This window comes from Fringilla coelebs (genome assembly GCF_963513975.1).
Source record: "Fringilla coelebs genome assembly, chromosome: 3".
Classification (NCBI taxonomy): domain Eukaryota; kingdom Metazoa; phylum Chordata; class Aves; order Passeriformes; family Fringillidae; genus Fringilla; species Fringilla coelebs.
The window spans coordinates 21,145,237-21,162,866 of NC_140030.1; the positions used below are offsets into that span (position 1 = coordinate 21,145,237).

General features: G+C 39.1%; 1 protein-coding gene across 1 annotated transcript in view; it reads left to right on the top strand.

Moving 5' to 3' along the window:
* The window catches only part of DLGAP2 (DLG associated protein 2), a gene marked incomplete at its 3' end in the record, with an annotated part of 444,743 nt that overhangs the window by 382,753 nt on the left and 44,360 nt on the right, over window positions 1-17,630 (top strand). Inside the window, exons 7-8 of the mRNA XM_084202322.1 lie at window positions 13,298-13,445; window positions 16,581-16,800. Of these exons, the coding sequence (XP_084058448.1) occupies window positions 13,298-13,445; window positions 16,581-16,800 (368 nt within the window). The remainder of the gene's footprint in view (window positions 1-13,297; window positions 13,446-16,580; window positions 16,801-17,630) is intronic.

Consider the following 17,630-nt stretch of genomic DNA (forward strand, 5'->3'; position numbering starts at 1 on the left):
AAGTGCTGATCCTAAACTTTGGTTTTCACCACAAGCCATCTCCTCCCAATATACCTGCCTCCCCGTCCCTGTGGTTGCCCTTTCTGCCTGGCAGATGTCTGTGAAGGATGTGGCAGTGGAAAATGGTTCTGGAGCCTTCCTTCCTGCCCCAGCACAGCTCAGTAATCCCCACTGCATGCCGAGCACCATTTGTACCGCTGATCATGCTGCTGAACCAGAAGCCAGGGCTTTGAACAGCATTCCTGCATGTATAACAGGGCTGAACAGCATTTCTGGCATGTGTTATGAGAAATTACATAATTCAAGATGTCAGCTGCATTAGCTGGTTTTTTAGCTTGTTTACCCAGATGGAGGGAGCTAGTGCACAGAAATGAAATGGGGCTTTAATTCTCTTACTCCTCTGCTTGGGTGACAGGGTAGCTCAGAACTGGAGTCTGCCAGACCACAGTAATAAAAGCTGAATATTGATGGTTTTGGCAGTATAAAAACATTTATTGGCTGCAAAACAAAAGTAGATGGGTTTCATAAGAAAAAGCCTACTTTTCCTTCACTATCCTGAATACGATACAACAAAAATTAGAGCAGCCTTCACTTAAACCTTCAACAGACGTTTGACATCTGTGCTTTTCTCCTCTGAGTATTATTAGGCATCTTTGCAAGGATATTTTTCCCATTTAAATTCTGTTTATGCTTCAACAAAAGTAAGCCCTTAATTTACTGGTTTGTGTTGCTCAAAGATCCAGCAAATTGAGCATTAAAAGTTTCTAAACAATAAAAATGAATTTTTGCATCTGAATAAATAAATACAAACAGATAAATGTAAATGAAATAATAGAAGCATTAAAATTCTGAAGTAATATCTTATAAGTTGCTTTTGGAAAGGAGTCCATTTTATTCCAAGTTGGGGAAAAATAAAAAAAAAGGAAGTCTGCCACTGCTGGTTTATAAAGCTGACAGAAGCAGGTCATACATCCAACCTCAGCCATCTGATCTCCACCTCTGGCAGAGAGGGAGCACAACCAGCAGCATCCCCAGCCCACCTCCAGCCTGGGCCACCTGTCTCACCTCTGCATAGTGCCAAGACATGGCTCAGGGACCAGCTCTGTTGGATGCACCCACTCTCTGTAGGATATGAAAGCTTGGCCAAGGGTCAGGTAATGGACCTGGCTTATTTCTGAGCATAGCTATATCATGAAGGGGCTCAATTTTTTGTGGAATTTTCAAAAATTAAATGCAGCTAAATGTCTAGATTACTCAGTGAAAATAAATGAATTTCAATTCTTTCTTTCTGTTTCAAAAAACTAAGTAGTATGTTGCACTACTTAGTCCCATAACATCAAGTTGAAGCCAGTGTAATTTATCAGTATTACTAGGAAATTGCATTTGAGCAAATTATAATGCAATCAGACTTGCTGTGGTGGAGACAGGGCACATACCTGAATCTACTTCCTTTCAACTTTTTGTTTTCTTGGAATGATGCCAGAAGTCCTATTTACTGTGGAAATTATGTTGACTCCTGTTAGCCCTGGGGTTTTTTTTTTAATTATTGTTCACTGTGATTATACACAATTGTTCAGATGTCAGTTTTGGTATGCTAGAAGTGAAATGCAAGCCCTTCTATTCAGTCCATTGTTTTTGCTGTGCTGTGATGCTACTGAAGATGAAGTTAAACTGTGTTGGAAGGCAGTAGTTTGTAGAAGGTATGTTATATACTGCTAGGCACTTTCATTTACATTAAATAACATTGATCAGCTGAACAGTTTATGGAATGGATAGCTGAAACAAAGGGAGTGTCTGTCCCTGTCCTAAATAAGTTTTGTACAATCCTGGAAGAGAGATTGATCCACATGATTTGTAAGGGTATCCTTCCAACCTATTAAATGTAATTTTTCTGTATTTATGACAAAACCAAGCGAAGCTGAGATGGAAGCATCAGAGACTCTGGGATCCAGAAAGAAAAGCTGAAAATAAAACAAGAATTTTATACTCTGGAATAGGAGAGTAATTCTGAAAAACTGAATATAATACAGTTATTTGATGCTTTTCATTTTAAGGAAAAAAGTACTTAATATACTGATTATGTAAATGAACAGAATAACACTGTAGAAATAGCAAATTCCATTTTCAGTATCTCCTTTTTGAAGTGTTATGAAAGACTCTGAAAACCATCTCACCATTTAGTCAAAAGTGATAACAATAGCATTTAGCCCAAAGTAAATACACTCTATTTGAAGATCATACTGGTATCACTCACACAAATGAAGAGTCATGCTGTGCTGAAGTTTTCCATTATGCTCTGAAGTGACTCACAGGAAACTATGAAAATTAAATAGGTTAAGCCACAGTAAAATAAATTCAGTGACAGCAATATGTACTTTTGTTTTGTAAACCTCTAACTTTTCTGTTTCTGGTAGTGCAGACACCTTGAGCTGATGGGTGTGCAGACAGAGAGACATGTCAGCATGGAGGTAGTACAAAAATGTAGCGTTTCAATGAGGAAGGGAATCTGCCATAGTACAAATTATTTGGCACACTACAACAGTACAATACCGGTGATACTTCAAGTTGTCTTGACAACCCAAGATTAAGTCTTTCTCTTAATACTCTGCCAGATTTTGGCCACTGTATGGAATGAGTATCTTAAATGATGAATCACACTCACAGAGAGAGCATCTGTGCCTCCCTCAGATGTTCAACATCTTTGTTTTGTGGGTTGTTTACACCCGTAGCACACCTGAAGTGCATGATGCATGTCCATATTTCAGCCACTCTTACTCACAGCCTGGTGAGTCAGCGCTCAACACAAAACACTTCGTTCAGGATTGTAAGTTAATATGTCTCACACCTGAAATGGCTGACGTATTTCTGGGCTTATAGTAAACCAGAGCAAAAGAATGACCTTTCACTGCTTTCCCTCTTTTCAGAGTGAGAGATTGCATCTATCCACAGCCACACTAACTTAATGCTTATCTGGACTGTTATCCAAGGCATGACCACGTTCTGTTCTGCAGACTTTATTATGGCAACAAAAATGTTGCCAAAGCACACAGCAAGGGGATTAAACCTCAACCAGATCTGACAGCCCTTAGCTGCCAGACCCCTTGGCTCAGCAGGAATCATGGAATAGCCCAGACTCCTCTAAGACACATGGGAAATCTCCATTAAAAAAAAAAAAATCTTTCCATTTGCAACCATTTGTGGTAACCATAACATGCTTAGAACATTAGAAAGTGAAAGCCAAAAAGCCAAAAGAGAAGTTTGGAAGCAATGCATAAGACCAGCCCTGTGGGTTTTCATCCATTTCTGCCCATGACAGTGCAGACTCCACTGTTCTTTAGTGCCAAACAAATTTGTGGGTCTTTCTTCTAAGACAAACCCCTTGGCAAATGTACACAGAAAGCGCAGTAGGTAAGTGTGCACATGTGGGAGAGGGTATGCTGCAAAATGTCACAGACTGAGAGTTAAAGCACACCTTCCTTGCTAGAGAAAGTCGTGTCCTCTTTCAACATTATCCATTGCTGTGCGCCAGTGATCCAAGCCTTTTTTAATTTTTAAGGTAAACTTCAATTTGCCATTAGAGCTTCTACATTTTAAATTAGGAATGGTTTTGAAGCCACTCCTGAGAAATATTTGTAATAGAAGAGATAAGGAAAATCGCTAGAAAAGGAAGCCTCATCTTTTATATGCTTTTTATTTATCTTTGGGGTTTTTTTTCCCCTCAATCTTCTGACTCTAAAAAGCCTCATTACACACTTCATTAGTAGCTTTCTGAGGCCCTACAGTGTAGTAGCATCTACTCAGAGCCTCTGAGGGGTGAAATTGGAGATTTACTGAGGAGAGTTTGAGGGCTAATTACAAAGCCTTATCAACTAATAACGTAATCAGAGGGCCACTGGCAGGGTGATAGTCTGCTGCAGTCAGTAAGATCTAGGTTAGATTAGGCTGCAGGGTTAAGAGGGAATGCTGATGAAGGGCAGACAGTCATCTGGCTACCTAGGAAACATCTTTTGTGGGGTCAAAAGACACCCCCATCTTTTCTTCCTTTGCAGAATAATAGCAAATGCTCTTAAGTAGTGTTAGGCATCTTGTTCTCTGAGAAGCAGCATAGTGTGAAACACCAGGAGTCACTAAGCCCAGATGTCCTACCTCATTTTAGTAAATACCAGCTTTATGTTTAGGGCTGAAATGTATTACCCTGGATTAGGGATGGAAGGGGGATCCTAAGGCTCTACACAAAGTCCAGAGTCTTTTCAGGAATAAAGCAGGATTTTCTCAGAAAAATGCAATTACATGATGGATTGTGGTGAAAATGCAGTAAGATTCAGGTCAATATAACAAGCACAAATAGTGACATCCAAGGGAAAATATGCTTCAGGTTTTTGGTGCCTATTTGTTTCTGCTTCCAACAAATATGTTAGTTTTACTTTTCATTTGAAAAGGATCAAAAGCTGATTTTCCCATTTGTTTCATTTTCAATAAAAACTGAATAGGACTGTAAAGGATGTGTACAGAAATACTTCTTGAGGCAAGGATTTGAAAATTAAGATTCTTTTGGCTAAAAAACCAGAAATTTTATGTGTGAGAGTATATTTTTATACACACACACACACACACATACACAAAATTCTTTTCCCAATTCTACTCAATTGCTTCTCCAGAAATTACAGTAATTACAGTCTCATTAGTATCTTCAACTTATTTTCAACTTCAGCATGAAGGTCACTTATTATCTTCAGATCTACTGGTTTTAATGGACTTACATGTATGCTTAAATTAAGCTCATGTTCAGATGTTTTAATGAGCCCTGATAGCCTGTAGTCTGCACTTATCCTACTCAATTAGACTTTTTGCATGTGTACATGTGTATGCACCAAAAGCAAAAAGAAAAAAAAAAGTGAGATAGCTTCCTGAGGAAATTAATGAATATTTCAATTCCACAAATGGATTTGGGAACATATATCCAATATTTGAGTTCTGCTTGCATCCATAAACCCATTTACTGAACTGCTACATGATGCTTAAATGCCCTTTGAGTTTTTGCCATAGCATTTGCCTGAATTTTGTTGATGCTGAAGAGCTTGTTGCATGCTTGCCAGGGCAAGCTCAAAATATTATATGTGAACAAGACTCTTAGGATTAGCTATAGATTAGCTATATATGTAAATCTGACAGCTTTTTGAAAGTTTAGAGTTTAGAGTTTAGAGTTTTGAAAGTTTAGAGTTTAGAGTTTGAGAGTTTAGAGTTTAGAGTTGAAAGTTTAGAGTTTAGAGTTAGATTTCTGGTAGCCTACTTTTTTTATTACAGGAACATTTTGAGTGATTTGAAATACAGGCTTGGTTGAGCCTACATCCTCTCTATCTTTGCAAGGAGTGATCAAACCACCAGACTGTTTAATGATGCTGATGATTTCCTCTCATTTTCTTCTGGTTCATGTTGTACCAAATCCCTAAACACTTACTGACAGCAAGAGTTCTCTCCTACCAGTGATTAGTAGGGTAGAAACAGCAGTCTCCACCCCTTTCCTAACATATTCCTGTAACAACGTTCAATATCTTTCAGGCACACTTTTTAAAAAGGTGTGGGTCAATGATGAACCATCTAGGCACCTAAACTATTTCATTTGGCCCAAATTCTCATATCTACCAGTGATCAAAGAGAGGCTTCAGACTGGCAAATATTAGAAAAGGAATTCTTTGCTACAGATGAATTTATGAGATTTATGTGCACTTTTGGTTTTCCAAAGAGCCAGACTAAATGTGCTTTTTGAAAGGGAGAATCAGGCTCGATGTCTACACTCTGAGTTCTCCAATGGGCTGCGTGCAGGCACATCTGGGTGCCTTTGCAGAGCTCTGTGGATTCCAGCAGTGCTCCATGGAGATGCAGTGTGACTCGCAGCTGCTATTCAATGGCACTGCTGGCTAAGCTATAATCATCAGATTCTGGTCGATGAGTTATTCCATGTATCTAGAAAGACATAGTTAAGATAGGTCCAGATAGAGAAATGAATATCCATTGAAATGCAAATCTCTCAATAAAATAGGTTTTGATAACTGCCGCTACTTTGATAATTTTAATGCACCTCCCTTTTAGGCACCCAAGATGGATTCTTTTACAAATTTTATCTTTTTGTCCCAGAAAGATACTTCTGAATTGCATATACTGATTTGAACAGAAGTGATTGTACTTTCTTTAATGCTCCCATTCATTCTCACATTTTTGCACAAATGCTGGCATGATCATGAAAATAAAAAGGTATGATTTTAGAATATGGCGATTCCAAAAATTAATTTGATGGAACATGGATTTTCTTTATATTGTATGCTCCCTGAATAAACTTGATAAACCCATTCAGAGTCAGAAGGTGACCTTCTTGCTACAACTTTTAAAGGCCTCAAAAGACATTAATTCACTTTCAGGGCCTCCTTGACCCAGGGTGCACTGGTGACTGAACGTTTGACAAGAGAAGAGGGACTCTGGGGAGTGATCACTATTTTGAATATGAGTAGATCAAGGAATGACCTTGGCAAGTGTATTGCTGGCATCACAATTGTACTGTTTTAAACAGTGATATAAGTTTTATGATGAAATATGTGATGCCAATCACTTATTAGAAAATGCAGACAGCAAAATACAAAACAAAACCAGCGTGACTGGGAGATCCCTTTCTCAGGAGTTAAATAGTCCATTTTTCCCCTGGGGCTGTCCTGGCTGTCAAGTATTTCTGTTCAGGAATTAGAATTTTTAGGAAGAAGTTAGGGGGCTTCTAGCTTCTACCCTGTACTCAGCTGTAGTGGTTAAACCACGACATCAGTGCTGGTCATGCCACACTTCAATTCCTGTATCCAGTTTTGGGCCCCTCTTTTCAAGAAGGACATTGAGGTGCTGAAACATGTCCAGACAAGGGCAGCAAGGCTGATGAAGGGTCTGTGAGGAGCAGCTGAGGGAGCTGGGGTTGTTTAGCCGGAGGAGTCTCTGAAGAGACCTTATCACCCTCTACAGCTGCCTGAAAGGAGATTGTAGCCAGGCAGGGGTCAGCCTCTTCTTGCAGGCAACAAGTGATAGGACAAGAGGACACAGTCTTAAGCTGCACCAGGGGAGGTTTACATTGGGCATTAGGAAGAAATTCTTCAAAGAAAGGATGATTGGGCATTGGAATGGGCTGCTGTGGGAGGTGGTGGGGTCATGGTCCCTGGAGGTGTTTGAGGAAAGACTGGACATGGCACTCAGTTCCATGATCTATCTAGTTGACAAGGTGGTGCTAGGTCACAGGGTGAACTTGATGATCTCAGAGGCTTTTTTAAACCTCCATGATTCTGTGATTTTGTGATTTTTTTTTTGGTGTTGTTTTGACCCTGGACTAGCTATAAGATTTTAAACCATGCCATTTTCTAATTCTGGCATTTCAAGCTGTCCTAAAAGTAAAACAGTATTGTTACCATACATACCTTTTCACCAAACAACAAAACGATTCGTCCTCTGCGAAACAGGCAGTGTCTGTGTAAGTCCCGGTGCAGTGTGTGTGTTGTAAATCCAGCTCACAGCAATACTCATCATGCAGCAGTGCCAAGAGAGTTCAGGAGACATTCCACAAACCATCCTGGGTGTTCATCAGCATCTGATCTCGGTGACAACAGAGGATGGGCCGAGTGCTCCAAGAAGTGAAAGATTTTGACTGAGTGGTGTGAGGCGCTGTGGCATGCACCGCAGCAGGAATGCCTCCAATCCCCCAGTCACTGTGCTACTTCAAACACCATCTGTGGTCCCATAAACATTCCTAAAGTATATAAAACAATGGAATTCAGATTAAAAAAAACCCTAAATAATGTTAGCTGGCTCTTACTTATAAAGTACCTTACTCTTTTAACAAATAAACTATTAATATAAAAGGAAATAGAAGACCAAGTATTATGTTGCTGAAAATGAGGAAATGAGTCTGTTATCGTTAGTTAATGCCCTTCCCTTATCATTAGTTAATGTGTTATTGCAGCTATTGGACTAGCTTGCATTGTTATTCCTTTCATTAAAACATGTTCTAAACATACCTCTGGTCTTCCAATCTTCTGTTAGAAAGGCCCAAGTTGGGAAAAGATAAGGAGATGTAGGCATCCTTTTCCATCTCCTGAAATCTCTTCACAAACCTTATGTAGAGCTTTTTGATTGCAGTACAAGAAAACTTAAATTTCTTTCTACATTTTTGATATATGTGCTGTTAAGGATGACTAGAAGACAAGGAAAAGCACAAATTTAAATTGGGGGGCTGGAGTCAAAAGAATTTTAAAAATCATCCTTTTTTGTTTCTTTGGGTTTGGGGTTTTTTTTTAGCACATCTTGTTACTTGTTGTGAGGTTAAAGTAACAGATGTTTTCCTGCAATTATATTGCCCCACTCTGCTCATAAACTTTAGTCTTGATGAAGCGTGGGCAAGAACACAAAGTTAGCTTGCACAAGAAGTCGAGGAGGTTTTGGGTAGTGGTAGTCTCCTAAGTGAGGCAGTGGGATTAGGTGGCACCAGCAGGTTGAGCAGGACTTTGATGACAAATAGAGGTGTTAGGAGTACTTTTGTAATCTGCAGAGGACAGAAGGATAAGTGGCCCAATGATGACTTCTGGGGGGTGTTTTAGGACATCTTGAACAGGAAACTGTTCCCTAGGACTTGAAGAGGAAACAGTAAAGGTTAGGATCTGGGTAGGTCAAGAATCAAAAGGAGCAGTCCTTGGGGTTCTGGCAAATGTGAGTTCTGAGTGTGGAGAAAGGGGCAGCTTTCAAGTAGGAGCATCAGGACATGAAAGGTTTGGATACAGAAGCCTGAGTTTTTGCAGTTTAGAGAAATGCAAGAAAACGGAGACTGTAATGCAAGACTCTTAGAAATGGTTTAGGACTGCTTTTGGACTACTGCTTTTTCCCTTATTCTTGATCTATTTTTTGTTGGAATTTGCAGCCTAACCTCACTGCCATTCCCTCTGTACCAGGGTGACAGGCTAGTCCAGCTATGCTATAGGGCATGCTATCAGGTATGCTGTCCCAGATAAACATGTCATGCTATGGCTCACTTTATCTGGTTATAATACAGTATTTTTCCTCCCTGAACACACTCAGGCAATCTGCTGAGTGCTGAATGTGCTATTGCAAATTTAGCGACCTTCACTGGAAGTCCTTCACTTTTATAGCAGAGGTTCTCAACAGCTGTAAGGTCATTACATGGAAGTGATATTTTCCCCAAAATTTCTTTAGGCTTTGAGCTTTTCTTTCAGATAAAATATTTCTCATTAAATTTAAGACCTCTGCCTGGCTGCCATGAACTTCTTCTGAAGCCAATGGAAAATGGAAAGTAAGCCTTGGGGGCAGAAAAGCTTTTAAAGGACATCTCTTCCTAAAATCTACTCTATTCAGAAAAACAAGTGGGAAGAGAGCAGACAGACTAATTTAATTTTTCCTGTTAGTCTCACCCTATTCCTCCTTCTCCTTAGTGCTGATTTTTAGAGCCACCTCTTTGTGTTACTATGTATATTTTTTTAGTGGTCCTGGATCTGTTAACACATCTCATTCGCACGTGCTTGTCTTGCCCTTCTGCAGTGCTCAGCTGAGATATAAGCTCATCTATGCTGCTACAGAACATAAAATAAAAATTTTTTCTTTTTTCAAAGCAAAAGAACTTTGATGTTCTGGAAATGAAGGTCAAGTATTGTGTTCCTAAGCTTATAGATAGAGTAGATGTCATTAAAAAGTCAGCATTTACTAAGGGCAGATGTTGAGTGTGTTTTCTAGCATTGTTGACAACCATGAGATTTCCTTGAGCAACAGATCGTGACATTTGAGAGCAACTTCCCCATGTAACCCTGGTATTTCACTTCCTGGATCATGTTTATAGCAAGGTCATAATTTTCACCATGCATTGACAGAATTATCCTAGAGGATAACTTTGAGATTATAGCTTAGAAATCAAAACTAATAATTTCTATTTATCAGGAAAATTTTAAAGTGCTAGTCAAATGAGTGTAAAATTGCTTTTATGGGCTTTTATAGCTTTTATATGCAACATTTCTTTTACTTTGCTTCAGTTCCATGAATCAATTAATCTCTGATAAATGAAAAATCAGGTAATATCCAAACTCGTTCATCAAAACTCAGCTGCTTAGAAGTACCATGGAATACTGGGTTTTTTTCCATAAGAAATTATTGCTGCAAAAATTGTTGATGGTATTTAGTGATAGGAATAACTAAGAAGGAACCAGAATGTGATTAATTAAATACTAGGGTTTTAAGCATTATTTAGCAAAGGGGATAGTAATTAGAATCAGGTTTAAATTAATTAATTTTGAGTATTTCACACAGTAATTTCTGATTTAATTCTATTCCTTCTATCTTTTCTTAATGTGGCCCATGTTTTAATGAAATCTCAAACGACTCTTTAACAAACTGTTTATGAACTCAGAATCTAGATTTTGCCACCTGATGATGGCAAGCAGAACATCCAGGAGGGACTTATTTGTTTTGAAAAATACTAACCTAACAACATCAAAGAGATTATTGGCAATACCAGACAAGTAAAAGTCTCTCTGCCCTCATGAGAGCCCACCTGGAGTAGTATGTCCAGGTCAGGAGTCCTCAGCACAAGAAAGATGTGGACCCCCTAGGTCAGGTCCACAGGAGGCCAAAAGATGATCAGAGAGCTGGAGCACCTCTCCTGTGAAGACAGGCTGACAGATCTGGGGATGTTCAGCCTGCAGAAGAGAAGGATCCTTTGCAACCTTCCAGTAACTAAAGGGGGCTTTTAAAGAAGAGGGAGAGTGACTTTGTACCTGGGCAGGTAGTGATAGGACAAGGGGTGATCACTTCTGAACTTAGAGATTTAGGTGAAATCTTAGGAAGAAATTCTTGACTGTGAGGGTGGTGAGGCCCTGGCACAGGCTGCTCAGAGAAGCTGTGGGTGCCCCATCTCTGGGTGTGTTCAGGGCCAGGTGGGATGGGGCTCTGAGCAACGTGGTCTAGTAGGAGATGTCCTTACCCTTGGCAGGGGTTTGGAACTACGTGATCTTTAAGGTCCTTTCCAACACAAGCCATTCTGTGATTCCAAGAGTAATTAAAGCATATACAAAAATCAGAATGACACAGAGCAGCTGTCAATCATCAGCCTATCTATAAAGTCAGTTTAGTTACATCCAGCAACTAAATGTGGATAGTGAGGCTTTACACCACTTCACCTAATCTATTTGTCTTCATACCTATGGGAACAAATGTTCTTGTTTTTATCCTCTAGAACCAAATTAGACCCACTATCAGCCTGTTATCTTAATCATAGAATCACTTTGACTGTAATGACTTATTTAGCCTCTGAGCTCATACCTGCAATAATCTCATACATTTTCATTTTGGCTTTAGCAGTTATAGCATAGTTTCTACATAGTTTATCTCTGACATGAGGTTACAGAAGAAACTGAATATCCAGGAAGAAATGAATTGGGTTTTTTTCTCCAGGGAAATTTCTTGGGATTTTGAAAGAGTGTCTCCCTTGAACAAAGACGAAAACAAAATGTGTCCTTTTTTTTTTGCTTCACCAACTCTGTTGCTCTTCTTTGGATATACTCCAGCAAATTTATTAGGAAAAATTTCTTCATTGAAATGATTATCAGGCATTGGAACAGGCTGCCCAGGGAAATGACTGAGTCAACATCCCTGGGGGTATTTAAAGGACATGTAGATGTGGTACATAGGGACAAGGTTTAGCCTTGGACTTGGCAGCATTCAGTTAACAGCTGGATTCGGTAATCTCAGGGGTTTTTTCCAAAGTAAATGATTCTGTGGATCTAAGGGAGATGCACTGAGGAAGCAGAGCTATGTCTGTGTTGGCCCTGAGATGGAAGAACACACGGAAATTCCTGAGAACAGACCTCCCAAGTATAAGGGTCTCTAAATCCCATCTGCCCTTGCAGTTGGTGATGTGAGGGAATACTGGATCATCACACATCAGACATCAAAGGACATGGCCACACAGGGAGATGGATCTCAGTTCTTTGCTTTTCTAGGCAAAGCCATGATAAAATGTTTGAGATTCCTCCCAGATTTCCTGAGGAGAATCCCTCCTCAGGGACTGGATCCAGACTCAGGTTGTGTCTGCTCCATGAGGAAGGCTGAGGTCTTCCTCAAGCACCAGCCTATGGTCATGCTCACTGTTTAATAAATATGGTCTGAGAAACAAAACCCTGGTTTGTGCTTCATCTTGCAGCAGGAGTCTAACCTGTGGCTTTCCCACTCGCTGAGTGGTCTGGTTCTTCCAGAGAGGAAATTTCACCCTTCACAAGGAAATTTCCAACAGCCCAGGCACATGGCATAGATGCTGCTGGACTACCAACTCTGCCAGCTCAGCATGAAGTAACTCTATGGCCAATATTAGGCATTCAACTGGCACAAATCTACATTCCCAGAAACTGGTTTTGCTAAAGCTGCCTTTAAGGAATAAATATAAAAGCTGCCTATTTACCGCATGAAAACAAATATCAGCTGGGACATTAATTCATTTCTGCACTGATGTGCAGGGGAAAGTTCTAAAATCTGATTTACAGCGGTTCTGAGAACTCTGGTGTACCAGAGTTTAATTTTTGGTATTCAAGGCAAAGTACTGCAGTTTCCTCAGGTTTATTTATTTTTCTGGAATGTTATCAATACATTTAAAACAAACCATGGAGACTAGCATACTCTTGGTGTGAGAGCATACTGAAAAGGGCTCAGTCTGGTTTTACAGTCCCAGTCCTGCAAAATGGGAAATGTGTTGTAATAAAGCAATTTCTAGAGCTTCATGCAGTTGCTCTGAGCACCTTATTCATTTATTTTTTAGCTGAACATGGGATATTTTCATCTTTTGCAAAACTATATCTTTGATGATAAAAGGGCTCTTGATGCCTAAAATCCTGATGAAGACCAGATTACAAGTAACAGATTTTATCTGTGAAGGAAGATTTTTAGTTACTTTGGTTTGTGCTTTAGCTCTGTTTTTTGATCCTGTTGACCTAGACTGTGTCTTTCAGTAAAGTTCAACATTAAAAGCCAGGAGGATTGATGGTGTTGAAATAGAGCAAAGACTTAAAATTTCATACCATCTAGGTAGGAGCGCCACAGGCAGATTGTCTGCTTGTGCTGAGATGTTTGGCTACAACAGATCTATGATGCTTTATACAGAGTAAGATTTGCACCCAGGGGAGTGGGTTTGTGTGTCTTATACAAATTACTGCCTTTAGTGTCCTAATTGATACCATCTGTAGTTTTACACCCTTTCCTTTTTTTCTTCCTTTCTCCTTTGTAGTCAGAGCTACCTTCAAACTGCAAGTGACGTGCCTGGGGGTCACAACCTGGATCCCTCTGCAAACTACAATTCCCCAAAGTTTCGCTCAAGGAATCAGAGCTATATGAGAGCAGTGAGCACGCTCAGTCAGGCCAGCTGTGTTAGTCAGGTGGGAAATTCTTGTTATAACTTTTCTTATAGGTTAACTGCAGATGTGAGAGTTGCAACTAGTGGATGGTTTTAGGTTTTTTTGCATTTTTTTAATCAATATCAAACTGAGGATGTGAATTGTGGGAATAATTCAGTTCTGAGGAATGTCACTCAAAATTTCAAGAAAAATACTGAATGCTAGAGGCAAAGAAACATTATCAAACATTATCTTCTCCATTTGTTTTTCATTAAAAATATAAATACTGGTGTTTTTATTTTCAGTCCATATTAAATATTAAAATGTTAAGAAGAGTCAGACTGAGCATGAGGAGTACACTCCTACAATACTCATCTTCTGAAAATACCTGCTCTGATTTCAGTAAATGTGGGTTGCCAGATTAAGATATAGACTGAAAAAAATTATACTCCAAAGGAGCAGTGTTTCATCCTAAATCAAATTCTTGGGGGAGAGAATAAGTCCCATCAACTATTATGTGTATGGGGACTCCTGAAAAGGTACAGTTTTCCTCCCTGCTGGCTTTATGTCTGTTAGTTAGCACTAACTCGTGGTCAAGTGAGGTCTGAATCACACCTGAAGTGCAATAAGCCATAAGAATTAAGTACATGTTCCATGTAGCAGAGGGCTTGACATAAAATTCCCAATGTTTCTAACGTTTATTGGTCCTGACTTTTCTTCCCTGTGTTGTTTTATGACAGAGGGGCCCTGCCCCCTTCTCAGACATGGTACTTAATATTTCTTTGACCATTTAGTGAGCCACCTGAGGGTATACACACACAATGGTTGTGTTAAAAGAGAAATCTTTTTAAAGCAATTTCATATTCATTCATATTCGATTTGTATTGCATGGCTATTCAGGTCTGGATTCAACTCATCTAAATTGAGGCTTTTAACTGAGGCAACAACCAAAGCTTCCTCTGTAGTTAATGGAGCAAAAGGGTTTCTTCCAGGACAGTGAACATCCTGAGTGGGCTGAGAGCCCTCTGGAAATGCTTGTCAGTCCCCACTGACTGCAGAGAGCTGGGAGGGGCTAGTCACCTGACTAATGCCCTTCAGTCAAATTCCTTAATTCATGTGAGGTAATTCTAAATTTAATTTTATGCAGCGCACATTAGAATTAGAAACAGTCAGTCATTTTCCAAACCTTTCACTATTTTTTCGCAGCTCCCTTGTGAAAACTGTTCCCCTAATTCTGATGCCTTTTTTTTTATTACACTGCTTATTGATTATTTTGTCTTTTTATTATACTCTGCTTTTGAGAAAATTTCATGTGTATTAAATCCTGCCTTCAAAGCAAATGCTGTCAGCTGCCACCTAACAATGTTCTCACATAGAACTAGTCTAACATCCTCTGCCTCTTTGACCATGTCTGTGCACAGAGATATTCACTGAGCTGTCCATGATAATTAATTGGTTTCAGTAGTGGTTGAAATTCTTCATTTCAGTGTGCATTACCTGGAAGGTGTCCACAATAGATCTCATTTGCAGGTAGATTGCTCAATTGGCCAGATTAACTAAACCTGCTGGATACAGTTCCTTGCTTTTTCAGTGTTCACTAACCTATGCAACTTTGTGTTAGCCACACACTTCCTACCTCACAGTCCAGCTCTTTCCAGACCATTAATAAATGCGTTTAATAAATATGACCCCAAGCAAATGTATTAAAATATCAAGTTCTGAACCTTTGCCGTTTCCTGTTCTTTCTCCATGACACCATCCTCCTCTTGTTCTACATAATATCAGTTTTTATAATTTGTGAGGTTTTTTTATGCCTTTTTGTTGTGAGATCCTTCCCTTTTCACACCTGACAAAGGGTAGACTCAAGAAGAATGCTGAATTCCATGGTATATATTTTTAATTTCAGATTGAAAACTTTTAATTTTCTATTGTCAATAACCTTAGTTTGAAATAAGTGGCTAAGACTTACTGAATTTATGGACTAAATTACCATATATTTCCTGATCAATAATATTACAAAATAGAGTAAGATTTTTTTGATCTCTTTGAGATTGCATTAGTCTACTTAACTTTATTAAAAGCAAATTTTATGAAGAGTAATTTAGTTCTTTTCAGAAGATTTTCAGTAGTAAAAATGTCTTACACAAAATTATCAGTTATTCATAATCATCAGAACCTCTCTATAAAATTTCCATTTACTTAACCAAAGCCCTAAAATATTTGAAACATTTGATAGGACTCTCTTTCCATAATGAATAAAGCACTAGGAGCACTTAGCAGCTGTATAGGAAAATTAATATCAACCGGATGCACCATTTAGTGATGCCATAAATTTAACTTGTAAAATTATTCATACTGATTCTGATTTCTAGCACTCACTTTTTAGAAGAAAATTCTTTTCAGAAAGTCATGCAATTATCTGTTCAGTGTAAACTTCCTATGCGATTTTGGATAAAAAGAATATTTAGTTATTCAGGTACATTTGCAGGTAGTTAGGACTGCCTCCAGTGATCCTTTGAAATACACTGTAGGTAGAATTAAGGCACTAATCATCAAAACAGCAACATATGGTTTCCTACTGAGAGGTTCTCCAAGCCTGGCCACTCTGCCTAAGCCCTGTTTATCATGAAAATTGCCTCTAAAACAGGCACAGTGTTGGATCATGCCCAGCCTGCGAGGCAGGGCTAGCAGGTAGATGCTGGGTCCTGCCTAAGCACTGCAGGGAGCTGGAGGCTGCTGCTGAAATACCCCAAGGGGACAACGGGGTAGAGGGTCCGGGAGGCACAGCTGGGCTGCTCTGCCAGGCAGGGTTCCACAGCACTCCTGCTGGGAGAAATGTCAGATTTTATATAATGCTGCTGAAGAAAAGTTCTTCCATGGAAGTGAATGGCTAACCCAGTTAACCAGGAAGCGAGTTTGGCTTGGGTCCCTTCTCAACTATGCCAAAAGATATTAAATGGAACCCTAATGTATGGCATGTGTGGTGCATTTAATAGAGATGTGTAAACAGCTGATCTAAGTTGAACAATGTGAATGTGATCAGAAGGGATTAATACACTTTAACTATTTGCTAAAACAGTTCTTCATCAATGTACAGGTGTCCATTTGAGATGTTGAGGCCGTGATGATCACAAAAAAGCAAGTCAAAAATCAAATGCATTGTTGTTGTTTATTCAGATGAGTGAAGCAGAGGTTAATGGGCAATTTGAATCGGTGTGTGAATCAGTGTTTAGTGAAGTTGAAGCTCAGGCAATGGATGCCCTTGACCTCCCTGGATGTTTCCGAACAAGAAGCCACAGTTACTTGCGTGCCATTCAGGCAGGCTATTCCCAGGATGATGAATGCATTCCTGCGCTGACATCCTCCAACATCACCTCAACCATCAGGTCAACCACAGGTAAGCCAGTCTCCACTGACCCTTTCACTGCTCTGCATGTAAAAACATATCAGCCTGTTTTCTAAAGGGAGGCTTGACACTAGAAACATTTTTGCTGTGTAGAGATAATGTTTGATACCAGTATTCTTATGTTTTTAATACTGTACTATTGTGGCTACATCTTGGAATAAGCTCTTTCTGGAAGAATGCTGCGTGCATAATGTAATGGACCTGGATTTTTGACCTCCATTTCACATACATACAGTTATCTAGGTGCAAATATAAAAATGCAAGTGCAAATGGTGAATTGTTAGACATTTATGTGGTTTATCTATCAAGTAATTGATCTTCTAAATGAGATTAGTTGTGCTCACTGTCGTTTAGGTTGTTAAAGTACCAAAAAAAAAAAGAGAATTAAGATTAAAAATATTTGATCTAAATAGTTAATGTAAAAGTTAATTAATTACTTTTAGGGAAGGTGTTACCAATTGTACCAGTGCACCAAATTGTAAACGTTTTTGCAAGCTTTATACATCTGCTGTTATTCATTATCCATTAACCATTCATTGTTATAACACTCACTGTTAAGATCTTTAAACATTCTTCTGGCAACTTTCCTTTTTTTTATTAGTTGCTTAGCAAAGACAATGCATTATCCATTTTAGAATTTTAGCATATATTGGTAGAGAAAAGATTGCACAGAGAGCCGTTCAATAACTAAAATGAAATCTATAGGAAGCATGTAAACTGATCCAAATTCACTTCTACGTTTCCAAATATGTTAATGCCAGTTCCTAATTATGATATTGTCCTTGCCACATATTATTAAGCTGTAGTGCAGACTACCCATC